We start from the raw sequence: 14,027 nt of genomic DNA on the forward strand, positions 1-14,027 counted from the left end.
GTCCCAACTAGTACATCCTCAAAGCAGGCGGCCAGCTCCCCTGCAGTACTAGCGCGCCCCAGCTATCCAATTTCATGTCAAGAGGAGGAGGTGGAGGTCACTGGTAGCTACCCGAGTCATCACATTCAGTCAGAAAGGAATCTTAGCTATCCACCCTTCACTCCACAGTGTCCAGTGCATTCAAGTCCTACCCATCCTAGTCCAGTCTACGTAGACACAGACAGTGACTCTTGCTCCATGGAAGCTCAACAAAGTAATGGTCCCTTTGTCTTTGGTTCTGGAGAGCCAGCACAAACTGAGAACAGTCAAAGTCCTGTCCATCCAAGTCAACTAAGTCCTTCACATGTCCAAACAACATGCAGTCCTTCACTGACCTCTCCACTACAGGGGAGTCCACTGCCCACTTCGCCTAACTTTAGTCCTCTACACTGTAAGTCAAATAGCCCAGCAAGTAGCCCCATTAGCCACAATCTGAACAAAACTGGCCAGATGAACTCATGCTCTGCTAGCATAACAGATTTTGGTATCATCCACAGTCCACCTAGATCGAGTCGTGCTAGTCCTGTTCAATTACAAATCACAGCTAGTAGTGCATGCGTAACACAACATAACACAACATGCGGCAGCCCTGCACATGTTACTGCCCCTTGTGGTAGCCCATATCACAGCCCAGCTCAGGCCAATGAAACGTATCGTAGCACCAGTGGTAGCCCCCATTCTGGCCTGGCTATTGACACGGGAACCGGTTCTAGCTGGACTGAGGCGAAGTTGAACGCTGCTTTAGCTAGTTCAAGTCTTAATGTGGACATGGTGGCCAGTTCTAAACCACATAACTTTGTTCTTTCCAATGTGGTTCACCTTGAATCTGGTCTTTCTAATCCAAGAGAAGGCTTTAGCAAGATGAGCCCAACACCTTCCAGTACCTTACCTGGTGACTCGTCTCCTCTTACCCTCAACCAGGCTATTGTGAACCAGTCTGCTGTTAGTCCTCTTCACACACCCCATGGGTCTGTTGAAACCCAACGAAGCACTGCCCCTGGAAGCCCCTTTTATCAGCGGTCAGATGGACCAAGTCATGTTAGCCCTGTCCATTCGGGACTCACTCAGGATGATACTGCGATGCCTAGCAAAGTCTGCACTAGTGAGAAATCTGTTAGTCCCCGACCCGCTTCCCACTCACAGTTTAGCCTTCCTCTAGCATCGTTTCCTCAAGTGCTTCCTGTACACAGTAGCCCAGTTGCTAGTCCTTGTGGCCACTTGGAATCAAGTGATGCACAGGTTAGCCCTCGTTCTGTCCAAACCAGCCCTGTGCAACTAGAGGATGGCCGCGGTACTGGCCTTGTTATTCCCAGTGCTGATCCTGCTTTCCGGACCTGGTCTGAGGCTAACCCTGGTCCAGATTCTGTTGCCAACACTGGGCGGTCCCAAAGCAATCTTGATCTTGATCCAGCGAGCCCTGTCGAGCCCGATACTGGTCTTTGTTCCGAAACTCGGTCTCTTTCCAGCCTCCAGGAAAACAAACAAATGGGAAGGGAGTCAGCAGCTGCTGTGGGTGAGTCTTTACCTACGCTGCTTCTGTGACTCCCCAGTGCAGATTTGAGGTCTTCTTGAGTTGATTTTGTTTGCTGGTTTCTAACATATATCCTCCTTCCTCCAGACATCTGCGTGGCTGAAGGGACGGTGCAAGAGAGGAGGACTGAAAAGGAAGAGGAGGCGAGAGAAGTTCTGGAGCTGGTGGTGTTACAGGAGCATCATCAGACAGGAAACGAGTGTCTAGAAGAGGAGGAGCCTGCTGAGAGTACAGAAGGGGGTGGTGAAGAACAAGAAGAGGGGCAGGAGGAGGAGGAGCATCCTGCTGCAGGTAGGAGGCGTCGGCTCTCACCGTTTTTACACAGAGATTGCTCAGAGCCGTCCCCGCGTCGCAGAGCAGCCGGAAGGGGTTCAGGCCGGAACTCAAGATCTCAACAGAACTTTCTGTTCAGAAATGTTGCTCTTTAATGAGGCTCTTTATTGTTCACTACACTCATCTCTCTCTCTCTCTCTCTCTATGCAGAAGTCCAGCTGGGATCTGTCCTGAATGAAGACCACCCCCTCCTCACCCAGCTAGCTCCTCTCCCATCCCAGGCTGCCTCCCCCTTCATCTCACCACAGTCTCCCCCACCTTCTCCTTCTAGAGCTGGATCTCTAGAGACAACCCCCTCCTCTTCCCTCAGGACAGCCTTAATCTCTTCTTGCTCCCCCCATAACCCTCCTCTTCTCTCCTCACGAGAAGACAACGTCCAAGAGGAGGGGCTTTCCAGCCAAGGGCAGGATGGAGCGGGTCAGGAAGCCGCCGTAGCCCGACGGGACAGAACACTTTCTGGTGGTGTGTCATTGGTGGGTGATGACAACCAATCACGGACCCCGACTGACTCTGTTGCTGCTGCAGCAGAACTCACCAAAGACCAGGACCAGTCGCACGTCGAGCCTTCAGAGCAGGAGGAGGAGCCTCCCGAGACGCCGGAACTCACTGCGTCGCATGTGGCAGCTACATCTGAGGCGGTTGCTATGAAACGGCCAATGAGAGAGAGTCAGGATGCCGAGGAGGAGGAGGAGGAGGAGGAGGAGGAGGAGGAGCCAGTGAGCCCTGTGCTGGAACTGGACCCCTCTTTAGATATGGAGGTGATGGAACTGATGGCCTCATCTCCTCCCCCCACCCTCCTGCACCTCTCCACCCCCAGCCCGCCTCCGTTCTCCCGCAGGGGGAAGGGTCGCCCTCTCCGGCCTCCGCCCTGCTCCTCCAGATCGTCGGATGACCTTGCCATCCGTTTGAGACAGTCTCCCTTTTCCACCGAGGCCTCCCCTGACACCTCCCCAGCCAGAGCTCCCATCACACCTCCTCCGCTCTCCCCGCCCTCACCTCTTTTTCGGACCTCTCCCTTTGCCAGAGAGTCTCCGCCTCTCTCAAAGGTAAGTCTGACTGCAGTGTCTCCTCCTCCTCTGTGACCGTCTTCTTCTTTGTTCCTCTTATTTGAAGTTTCCCCCCCCCCAGGCTCCTCCCACCACTGTGCTTCCCCTCACTCCTAAAATTGGAATGGGGAAACCGGCCATCACCAAAAGGAAGTTCTCCCCCGGCAGAGCCCGGATCAAACAGGTGGGTGAACTTTGACCTTTTTGATGAATTGATTTGAGGCTGCAACTAATGCTGATTTCCGTGAGGTCAGGTCGCCGTCACGGTTCCTCCAGTCCAAACGCCAGATGTGTGTTCCTGCTGTCAAACATGCTTTCAGGTTCTGTTTGTTCTCCCCACACGGCTGTTCCTCAGGCCCCCCCTCCGCTGGGAGGAATCCGTCCCGTAGAACCCGCGTAGAACCTTTCCGTCCCTTTCTTCCTCTCCTGTCGCCCGCTGACACCACGCCCGTTCTCTGTTCCTCGGCATGCTCGGTTCCACGCTGATCACGTGTGGAGATCATCGCATGATGTGTGTGAGCGTGCGTGCGTGTGTGTGTGTGTGCGCGTGTGTGAGCGTGTGTGTGTGTGCGTGCGTGCGTGTAGTCGCCGGATGTGATGTCATCTCAGATTATTACGGCCAATCGGTGGAGCCCAGTGAGGCTTCGGCTGGTGGCTCCCAGTATGACTGCCTGTCTCCTGACTGGTTGCATGTTGTTGGCATGGTAACATCTCCTTATGACGTTTGTGTCAGCTGTTTTTTATTTTTCCGGATTGACATTTATTTTTTGGCCGTTGCATTCACGTCACTGCATTTTGTTCCCCCCACCTCCTCCCCCTTTCTTCCTCCCCCTTTCCTCACTTTCTTTGGCCTCCTCCTTCGCACCATCTACCTTCCTCCTTCTCCTCCTCCTCCTCCTCCCGAACTCAGGGCTCGTGGTGGAGTAGTCGCAGGGCGGTGAGCCCCCCCTCGTCTTCCCAGGATTCCATGGGGGAGGGGGGGTGGGACAGCCCTAAGCCGTGTCCGCCGGACTCCCCCCTCTGGAGCATGAGAGTGGTAAAGAGCACACGCTAACTCTGATAGGGCTCTGTGTGCCGCCGCTAACCGCTAACCGCCGGCCGGCTGACTCTGTGTACTCGCCCGCTCCTGTGAGACGTACCGGTGTGGAAAACGACCGCGCCCCGGCTCCGAGCCTGCTCGATGTGCTGGAGTTCCTCCGCTTCCGTCTGTCTGTGAGTGTGAAGGCATGGCGAGCAGGTAGCGCGGCGCCGGCACCGGCACCGGCGCCTGGTCCGGGTGCCGGTCGGGAAGGAGCGACGGCACAGCCGCTAGCTTTAGCTGCATGGCTAACAGGCGCCCACCCGCTGTCAGACTGAAACCAACCGCTCTGGGTTCATCCGGGGGGGCTCCTCAGCCACGGCTAGCCGTAACTATGGCAACAAGTGATGCTGTCAGGATTCTGGCGGATTAGCCGGGGGACGTCGCGTCGTCGTCGAATCCTCGTTTTACCTAGCGGGGCGATGACCTGGGCTTAGTCGGGTCAGCGTTGGTGTTTCCATAGCAACGTGTGATGTCATGATGGCAGCCCTCTCATCACTTGCTTCCTTGTTCTCCCCCCCCCCCCCACCACCTCCAGGCTCGTGGTTCAGGGTTTTCAGGTAGGAGGAGGTCCAGGGGAGGAGGAGGAGCTGTCGGAGGAGGAAGAGGAGCGAGAGGAAGGAGCAGACTGAAGACTCAGGACATTCAGACTGTGTCTGCTGGAGTAAGTGCACGCACGCACGCACGCACACACACACACACACACACATGCAGTCCAGACATTAGGGCTGATCAGTAACGGATAGAGAGATTGATTACCGATCACTCTCAGCTTGTTTACATAGAACCGTTCCAGCCGAAAGAGGAAGAGGAGAACTCCATGCACAACACGGTGGTGATGTTCTCCACCTCGGACCACTTCACCCTCAGACAGGTGACTCCGCCTCCCATTGGAGCCGCCCAGCTGTCGCGCAGCACGATGGTGACTGTGTGTGTGTGTGTGTGTGTGTGTGTGTGTGTGTGTGTGTGTGTGTGTGCGTGCGCGTGCGTGCGTGCGTGCAGGACATGTGTGTGGTGTGTGGTAGTTTCGGCCGGGGCGTGGAGGGCCGGCTGTTGTCCTGTTCTCAGTGTGGACAGTGCTACCACCCCTACTGCGTCAACGTCAAGGTCAGTTTACAACGCCTGTTTCTGTCCACTTGCTTCGCCTGTAATCAGATTACCTCGTAGTTTCACACTCTCCCCCCCCCCCCCCCCCCCCCCCGATTGGGTTCCAGATTACGCGGGTGATCCTGACCAAAGGGTGGCGCTGTCTGGAGTGTACGGTGTGCGAGGCGTGCGGCGAGGCCAGCGATCCCGGCCGGCTGTTGCTGTGTGACGACTGTGACATCAGCTACCACACCTACTGCCTGGACCCGCCCCTTCACACGGTGCCCCAAGGCTCCTGGAAGTGCAAGTGGTGGGTCCGCCTGTCAATCACCCGTCTGTCTGTCCGTGGCACGCGAGCAAAAGAGGCGTGTCCAGGTTTGCGCTTGCCCCCGCCCTGGACGGGACGGATGAGAGGGGCTGCTCTCGTCTCCTCTGACGGGGTGTGTGTGTGTGTGTGTGTGTGTGCGTCTCCCCAGGTGTGTGTGGTGCGTCCAGTGTGGCTCCTCCTCCCCCGGCCTGCGCTGTGATTGGCAGAGCAACTACAGCCGCTGTGGACCCTGTGACAGTCTGAGCCGCTGCCCCCTCTGTCAGAGGCAGTACTCGCAGGACGACCTCATGCTGCAGTGTCGGCAGTGTGACAGGTAACGCACGCGCACGTGCACACGCACGTTGAGATCTGAGCTCGTTCTCATTGGACGCTGCTTTTAACCCCCTCTCCGAGCTTCCTGTTCACACCCGGAGCGCTGCCGCTGCGCCGCGGCGAGGCTCTCTGATTGGTTTGCATCTTCGTGTAGGTGGGTCCACGCCATGTGTCAAGGCCTTCCCACCGAGGAAGAGGTGGAGGCGACGGCGGATGAAGGCTTCGACTGCATGCTGTGCCGAACGCACGGCCGCGGCGCCTACGGTGAGGAGACGGCAGCTTCTGCGATGCTTTTATTTTGAAGCCTTGGCTCGGGTTTTAATTCGGAGGCGACGCCGGCGTGTCTGTTTCAGGGAAGTCTGACGGTTTTGATCCTCCCTACGTGGCTCAGATCGTCTCCAGGATCAGAGAACCGGGTCAGAACCGGGCGATCCGTTTGTTGTGTCGTTGTGTAGACGCCTGTAACCTGCACAGGTGGCGATGACGTGTGTGTGTGTGTGTGTGCGTGTGTTTGCAGACACAAAGACGTATTCTCAGGATGGGGTGTGTCTCACCGAGTCGGGTTTGTCTCACCTGCAGTCCCTGGTCGAGCCGCTGATGTCCCCGCGCAGGTACCGCAGGTAAACGCCGTAGCTGGCTGGTTAGCCTTGTGCTAATGTCTCCAACGAAGAGTAGCTTAAAGAGGTAGCCGTTAGCCGACTGAATTAGCTTGTTGACGACGTGGTGTTTTTGCCTCGTCATGGTTTCCCTGAAGGATTCGTTGCCTCGGTGACCTCATCCAGGTGAGGTCACCGGCTGTGGAGGCCATGAGTCGTCAGGGTGCTTCCTGTCCGTCCTGCAGGTGTAAACCCAAACTGAAGCTGAGGATCATCAACCAGAACAGCGTCTCCGTCCTGCAGAGTCTCCATGACCCTGGAACGCCCACTGAGCAGGACCCCGTCGGAGGTCAGAGGTCACACGGTCGCTGCTGTCCCCTGATCGTAGCGTCCAACGTGTCCCGGCTTGAACCGCCCGCTGTCTCTCCTCCAGGTGACCTGGAGTGTGAAATGAAGTCCGACTCGAGCCCTGAGCGGGACCATCTCCATGACGACGGTGTCTCCAAGGAGGCCGACAAGAAGAGGAAGAGGAAACCCTACAGGCCTGGTGAGGAAGGACATGGAGAGCATCTGCGTTTGTCCTCGTCCTACCTGTCCTCATTTACCTGTCCCGTGTCTCCGTCTCCGTCTCCGTCTCCCGCAGGTATCGGGGGCTTCATGGTGCGGCAGCGTGGAGGGAAGGCCGGCCCGAGCGGAATCAAAGTGTGCAGAAAAGATTCCACAGAGACGCTCCTGAGCCGAGACGAAGGTGAGACACCTGTCCACCGGACACGCCCCCTTCAGGGTGTCACAAACGAGCTTGTGTTCAATGTCTCCAAGCCTTTATCTTTATTGTGACCAGATGTTACCATGGAAACGGCCCCCCCTGCTGACCACATGATGGAGAAGGTGAAGAAAAGGTACAGGAAGAAGAAGACGAAGCTGGAGGAGGCGTTCCCGTCTTATCTACAGGTGAGAGAGAGAGAGGGGGGGGGGGGCGAGAGAGGCCTCGCTCAATCCGAGGGTTCTGATTGGCCGTCCCTGTCTGTACAGGACGCATTCTTTGGTCGGGATCTTCTGGACCGGAGCCGGCAGGTAGACAAGAGGGCGGGCTCGGAGGCGCTAGCTGGCAGCCAATCAGGAGCTGGAGCAGGTGGTCTGAAATGCCCCGCCCCCCCTGCTGTTTCAGACAACGGCATCAAGAGGCAGGAAGCGCTGCGTGAGTTTGATTCATCGGCCATGTTGTTCTCTTCATTTGTGTTGGAGAGACGGAGAGGCGTGTGTGTGTGTGCGTGTTATATTGATGTGTGTGTGTGTGTGTGTGCGTGTTATATTGATGTGTGTGTGCGTGTGTGTGCGTGTGTGTGTGTTATATTGGTGTGTGTGTGCGTGTGTGTGTGTTATATTGGTGTGTGTGTGTGTTATATTGATGTGTGTGTGCGTGTGTGTGCGTGTGTGTGTGTTATATTGGTGTGTGTGTGCGTGTGTGTGTGTTATATTGATGTGTGTGTGTGTGTGTGTTATATTGATGTGTGTGTGTGTGTGTGTGTTATATTGATGTGTGTGCGTGTGTGTGTTATATTGATGTGTGTGCGTGTGCGTGTTATATTGATGTGTGTGTTACCATCCAGCCGTGTCTGAGGGGCCGCTGTTGGATCTGTCCGACGTTCTCAACACTGATCCTCACATACTGGCTACAGGACACACAGGTACACACACAGGTACACACACACGGGTACACACACACACACACACGGGTACACACACCCCTATCTCCGGCTACGTGAGCGTAGCGCCACCGTCTCACCAGTGTGTTCGTTTGTGGAACTGTGACTGTTCTGTGAATACTCCGAACGTTGTGGCGCTCCAGATCATGACATCATGGTGACATCATCAGCTTTCAACAGAGGAGGCGCCGTCACCACTAGAGAATATCACCGTACCAACGAAGAAGAGTGGGCTAACGTTTTCTATTTGATTCCAGGTCAGTTCCAGCTGGGGCGCTCCCCCTCCCCCTTCGGTAAGAAGCCACGGGAGTCCTGAGGAAGCTCGCCGCTTCTTCTTCTCTGGATTAAACTCGCCGCTTCTTCTTCTCTGGATTAAACTCGCCGCTTCTTCTTCTCTGGATTAAACTCGCCGCTTCTTCTTCTCTGGCTTAAACTCGCCGCTTCTTCTTCTCTGGATTAAACTCGCCGCTTCTTCTTCTCTGGACTAAACTCGCCGCTTCTTCTTCTCTGGACTAAACTCGCCGCTTCTTCTTCTCTGGACTAAACTCGCCGCTTCTTCTTCTCTGGACTAAACTCGCCGCTTCTTCGTCTCCTCTTCCAGATGATGCTAACTGGTTTCTTCTTCCATCTAGATAAACTGAGATCTTTTCTTCTTCTACTCCTGGTCACGATTGCTGGTTCTTCTTCTTCTTCTTCTTCTTCACCTTCCTTCCTCTCTTCCTCTTCTTTCCTTCGGGTCACTGTTAAATCTCCTGTTTTTCTCTCTGTCTGTCTTCTGTCCTTCTCTCAGCCGGTCTGGACATCGGCTCCATGGCCACTGATCCGTCTTTGACAGGAAGTGTTGGGCGTGGCCAGAGGACAGTGCAGGAGGAGCCATTGGACGCCATATTGAGTCCCGAGCTCGACAAAATGGTCGCCGACGGTGAGTGTGTTTCGTTCAGATCGATTATTGGTCATTGAGCGTTTAGTATTTGGATCATTTGAATGGCCGTGTTTAATTTACGCCCGGTTTTATTGCTGCCTCATCAGTAATGACTTCCTCTTCTTCTTCTTCTTCCTCTTCTTCAGGTGCCATCCTGAGTAAACTCTACAAGATACCAGGTGAGACTGAACGCACACGCCTCAGCCAATGAGGGGCCACCTGACCGCACAGCCACTCACGGTTACATGGAAACGATATCTCACTAGCAACCCCTGAGACGCTTCCGTGTGCGTGTGTGTGTGTGTGCGCGTGCGTGTGCGTGTGCGTGTGCGTGTGTGTGTGTGTGCGTGTGCGTGCAGAGCTTGAAGGGAAGGATGTGGAGGAGGTGTTCACAGCTGTTCTCAGTCCAAACCGCAGCAACAGCCAACCGGATCAGAGCCAACACACACACACCGCTGCTGTCAGCAAGACAGGTGCACAGCATGCAGGTACACGCACACACGCACACACACACACACGCACACGCACACGCGTACCTGTGATCACACACAAACATTGAATTCAACCTGAACTCTCAGCAGCCGCCGTGTTTCCTCATCTTCCTCTGGTGAACGGCCTGATGGGAGCTCCTCCTCGCTTCCTCAACGCTCCCATGATGCCCGGCGGCGCCCAGGGTCACGCGGGCTTGAGGTTGCCCCCTCCAGAGAGCCCCGCCCCCGCTGGGGTTGCCTCAGCCAATCAGGTGCCGACAGGAGAGGGGGAGCCGGACGCAATGTCAACGGCTCAGCGGAGCATGTTGAAGTGGGAGAAGGAGGAGATCCTGGGGGAGATGGCCACCGTGGCCCCCGTCCTCTACTGCAACACCAACTTCCACCAGCTGAGGGAGCAGTATCCAGGTACGCACGCAGAATAGAGGTAGTACCGTTGTGAATTAATCTCGTATTAAAGTAGTAGTCGGGAGGGTGAGGCTTACCTGAGGGGACGGACGGTTGATCTATAGAACTAGAGGGCCTGATACGGGTCGGCTGCTGCCCCCCCAGACTTTGGGGGGGGGCCATGATGGGATGAAGACCTTTGCTGAATGCTTCTTTGTCAGACTGGTCCACCAGAGTAAAGCAGATCGCCAAACTGTGGAGGAAGGCCAGCTCCCAGGACAGAGCGCCCTTCGTGGTGAGTTTCCTGTTCGCCACTAATCCCGTGTGGGGGGGGGGGGTCTGGGAGGGGGGGGTCCGGCTGGCGGTATTACTACAACCCCGGCGTGCGTTCAGAACTCGGTTCCATCTCTCCACCGTCTCCGTCTCCGGCAGCAAAAAGCTCGAGACAACCGCGCCGCTCAGCGCATCAACAAGGTGCAGCAGCCCAGCGATCCGCTGAAACGCCACCAGCCCCCGCAGCCCCCGCCGCCCCCGCTGCCCGGGCCTTACGACCCGCTTTCCATGGAGACGGAAGGGGCGTTCAAGGACCAGCTGAGGCCCAGAGAGACGGAGCAAGAGCAGGAGTGGAAGCTCAGACAAGTGAGTGGCGTTTGAACGGTCGTCTCTAACACATCACCCCCCCCCCCCCCCTCATGATGTAGAAGCAGAGAGAGAAACCAACAGCAGACCCCCCCCCATCACAAAGGGGAGGCTTTACCGAAGCTCCTTCCCCTCTGAGGGCAGGAAGGACCTGCTGCTAGCTACAAAGCTAACGGGATGCTAACATGCTAACGAAACGGATCAAAACTTCCCCCGCAGGAAATGAGGTCATAACCGGGCGCCCTCTGAATGCTGTTGGTTTCTCCCTTTGAGTAGTAACCATGGTAACCGCCAGGCAGACGGACTGACGGACGGTGCGGTTGCTGATGATGATGATGTGCATGCCTGCTGAGCTAATCTCTGATGTCATTGACAAGGCTGAGGTAGATGACAGAAGGGCAGCCGGTAAGAAGAGGCCGGAAAGTGCCCCCCCCTAGAATCACCAACAGATAAACGTTGTCCCTTCCAGGCATCCGTAGCAGGAGGGGGCCAAGAGGCGCCGGTAAGATCTCAAGGTGAACCTGTTCCAGTCAGACGTCCTGGATCCATGACCCTGTGAAATCCTCTTCCTGTCCGCGGGGGGGCAGGGGGGGGTCCAGACCGCACCCTGGAGGTCCGGCAGCAAAAACGGCGCTGTCTCCAAAACTGATAAAAGGTTCCAGCGCTGTCAGCGCCGGTACCGCGTTAGCTCTCAGCCCCCCGCCCCCCCCACGGTTCAGAACGGGAGAACCTTCTCCTCTGGCCTCCAGGGCAGACGGCGTTGGACCGGGACCGGGCCGACCCCCCAGAACAGAGGATTTCAGAGGCATGGGCCGAGCTCGGGCCGCGGCCATCGTCTCTGGGCCGGGGCGCAGGAGAGGGGGGCGGGGCTTGAGACGTCAGAGACCGAAGCCGACCCAGAGTCGATGTCCGCGGCGTCCGTCTGTCTCTTATTCTGAAGGGCTGCCGCCTCGCTCTGGGTGTCGCGCTGCCGCCATCTTTCAACGCCCGCCGATTGTTCTCGTCCCAACGTTTGTGGGATCAGTCGGGTCGGACGCCGTTCTGAGGCGGGGCGGGGGCCGTCCCTCGGGGCGGGGGCGTGTCCTGAGGGATGGCAGCAGCTTCACATTCACGGCGGGCGGGCGTGGTGAGCAAGTTGAGAGTCAGACAGGAAGGAGCGACGATCAGCTGAAACGGGACGTGACTGTATCGACCCCCCCCCGACCTGCTCCCCCCCCCCCGACACCACCAGAACCACGGGACGACTGAAGCGTCTCTGTCTGAAGACGGAGCCGCTTTAGTGGCGTGCCCCGCTGCCCCGCCCCCCTGCATGCTGCACCACCCATCCATCTCTGACACGCCCACATTTAGAGAGCGAGCGAGCGAGGGAAAGCGAGCGTTGCTAGCTGCCATGTCATCGTGTATTAACTCCACACGCAGAGGGCTGTCTCCCGCGTGTCTCCCGCGTGTCTCCCGCGTGTCTCCCATCATGCTTTGCTTTCTCTGCCAGCACCTGCGTCAGGTGAGCAAGCAGCAGGCCAAGATGGAGGCCACGCAGAAGCTGGAGCAGGTGAAGCACGAGCAGCTGCTCGCCGCCCAGCGCCTCGCCGCACGCCTGTCCCCGGACGCGGGCAGCCCCGGTGTCCCGGGCAACGCCTCCCCCCTGCACAGGGAGGGGCCGCCCAGACAGCACCTCCTCCTGCAGGGTTTGGGACAGGCCGACGACGTCTTCCTCAGACCGCAGGCTCCGCCCCCCTCTGGCTTCTCCTCGCTGCCGCACTCTCCCCACCCCTCCTCCCCTCTCCACCAGCCCCCATCCTCCCCCAGATGTTCTCCCCGCCCTCGTCCCGCCCCTCCTCGCCCTGGGACCCCTACAGTAAGATGGCGGGAACGCCCCGCCCGGCGCCGTCCCAGGCCGGCCGTAACTCCCTCGGCGCTTCTCCTGCCCACGACGCCCTCGGCTCCCCGGCGCCGTCCCCCGACTCCAAGACCCCGGAGGTGTCCAGGGCCCACGTCCCCCAGCCAGGTACCTGTCCCCTCCCGGTGGTCTCCTCTCGGTCCCTGTCCCCTCCTGATTGTCTCCTCCTTGTTTTCTCCTCCCAGGAGTGCAGCAGGGCAGATCCGTCCTGTTGAGCCCCCCCTCTGGGTCGGCCCCCGACCTTCTATCCAGGCACGCTAGCACGCGAGCGGCTGGCGGCGGCGGCCTGCGCGGGACTGAGCTGTTCCAGGGGGGGCTGTTTAAAGCCCCCATGCCCCCTCACCACCAGCCCCCCCCAGACGGGTTTGGCGGTGGCGGCGCAGGGAGGAGGGACCCACCCCGACCCTCAGACCTGGCCTTCGCCCTGAGCCAGTCTCAGGACCCGTCCAGTCCGCTGTCGGGTCTGAGCTCGCCTCACCGCAGCCCGTACGCCGCGGCGCCCGGCACCCCCAGGCCGGACTACAGCCAGCAGGCCGACTCCCCTCTGACCTCCAGACCTTCCCCCCGACCCGTACGCCAACCCTCAGACGCCCGGAACGCCGCGGCCCCACTCTGATCCCGCCTACCTCGGCACGCCGCCGGGCCTGAGACTGGACCAGTACACCCAGCAGTCCGCTAGCCGCCGGCCGTCCCCCTCCCACCCCAACGCCGACCCTTACTCCTCCAACCCAGGGACGCCCCGCCCCCCTGTGGCAGAACGCTTCCCCCGATCACCGGGGGCCCAGCGGGGCGCCGACCCGTACGCCCAGCAGCCGCTGACGCTGCTGGACGGCTTCACCCCCCACCCCGCGGGAGCCGGGTTGTCCCCTCTGGCTCCAGGCCCGTCCGGGGACACGGGGACCTTCTCCCAGACGCACCACCAGGTACCGGCTGACGGGACAAATCCGTTTGTCCTGCAGGGACCGCCGGCGTTGACGCTTGTCTCTCTTCAGCTGCAGGACTCGTTTCACCAGAACCCGACGCACCCAGGCATGCCGGGTCAGGCTCCGGGTCAGGCTCCGGGTCATGACCCCTTTGAGCAGGGTCACATGAGGCCAGCCCCCCTGCAGGCGGACAAGACCGCAGCCAATGAAATGGCAGCGTTGGCCGTGGCTTCCTTCGACGGACCAATGAGCATGCTGCCTCAGCTCGGTGACTCGGAGGAGAAGCTGCGACAGGTAGGTCCCGTCCGGGACCCCCCCCGCCCCCCCGTGGGTTGTCCCGCTCACGTGGGCGTTGTCCTCTGCAGCGGCAGCGGCTGCGGCAGCTCCTCTTGAGACAGCAGCAACAGAAGAACGCTCTACGGCAGGAAGCAGCGGCTGGAGCCCCGCCCACAGCGGCCCCCGCCGCGTCACGCCTCTGGCCTCAGGACGGCCCTGTCCCGGCTCCTCCCACTGAATTGTTTGGACGTCCCCCCGCCTCCGTACCCCGGCACCGTGAGGCCCGGGGGGGCAGTGGGGGCTCCGGGCCCGAGGTTTCCGGGGGGGTTTCCAGGGGAGCAGCTCAGGGGCTTTGCTCCCACAGAGGCCCCCTTCCCGAGGCAGAGCCTCCCCCGGGAGCAGGCAGTCAGAGTCCTCAGGTGAGGAGGTGAACGGGGGCG

The 14,027-nt window shown here is 58.9% G+C and overlaps 1 protein-coding gene across 1 annotated transcript in view; it reads left to right on the forward strand.

Moving 5' to 3' along the window:
• The window catches only part of LOC137904140 (histone-lysine N-methyltransferase 2C-like), a 38,260-nt gene that overhangs the window by 11,663 nt on the left and 12,570 nt on the right, over positions 1 to 14,027 (forward strand). The window contains 31 exon segments of the mRNA XM_068748303.1: positions 2,429 to 2,949; positions 3,032 to 3,133; positions 3,860 to 3,985; positions 4,566 to 4,691; positions 4,800 to 4,901; positions 5,030 to 5,134; positions 5,242 to 5,423; positions 5,590 to 5,754; positions 5,908 to 6,008; positions 6,083 to 6,180; positions 6,279 to 6,364; positions 6,595 to 6,713; positions 6,783 to 6,896; positions 6,993 to 7,108; positions 7,169 to 7,300; positions 7,382 to 7,547; positions 7,960 to 8,037; positions 8,313 to 8,348; positions 8,846 to 8,977; positions 9,124 to 9,156; positions 9,337 to 9,495; positions 9,559 to 9,873; positions 10,074 to 10,147; positions 10,285 to 10,491; positions 11,981 to 12,289; positions 12,292 to 12,456; positions 12,738 to 12,920; positions 12,976 to 13,311; positions 13,381 to 13,605; positions 13,677 to 13,838; positions 13,840 to 14,006. Coding sequence (XP_068604404.1) covers positions 2,429 to 2,949; positions 3,032 to 3,133; positions 3,860 to 3,985; positions 4,566 to 4,691; positions 4,800 to 4,901; positions 5,030 to 5,134; positions 5,242 to 5,423; positions 5,590 to 5,754; positions 5,908 to 6,008; positions 6,083 to 6,180; positions 6,279 to 6,364; positions 6,595 to 6,713; positions 6,783 to 6,896; positions 6,993 to 7,108; positions 7,169 to 7,300; positions 7,382 to 7,547; positions 7,960 to 8,037; positions 8,313 to 8,348; positions 8,846 to 8,977; positions 9,124 to 9,156; positions 9,337 to 9,495; positions 9,559 to 9,873; positions 10,074 to 10,147; positions 10,285 to 10,491; positions 11,981 to 12,289; positions 12,292 to 12,456; positions 12,738 to 12,920; positions 12,976 to 13,311; positions 13,381 to 13,605; positions 13,677 to 13,838; positions 13,840 to 14,006 — 4,942 coding nt within the window.

The sequence above is a fragment of the Brachionichthys hirsutus genome, chromosome 14 (genome assembly GCF_040956055.1).
Source record: "Brachionichthys hirsutus isolate HB-005 chromosome 14, CSIRO-AGI_Bhir_v1, whole genome shotgun sequence".
NCBI classification, from domain to species: Eukaryota; Metazoa; Chordata; class Actinopteri; order Lophiiformes; family Brachionichthyidae; genus Brachionichthys; species Brachionichthys hirsutus.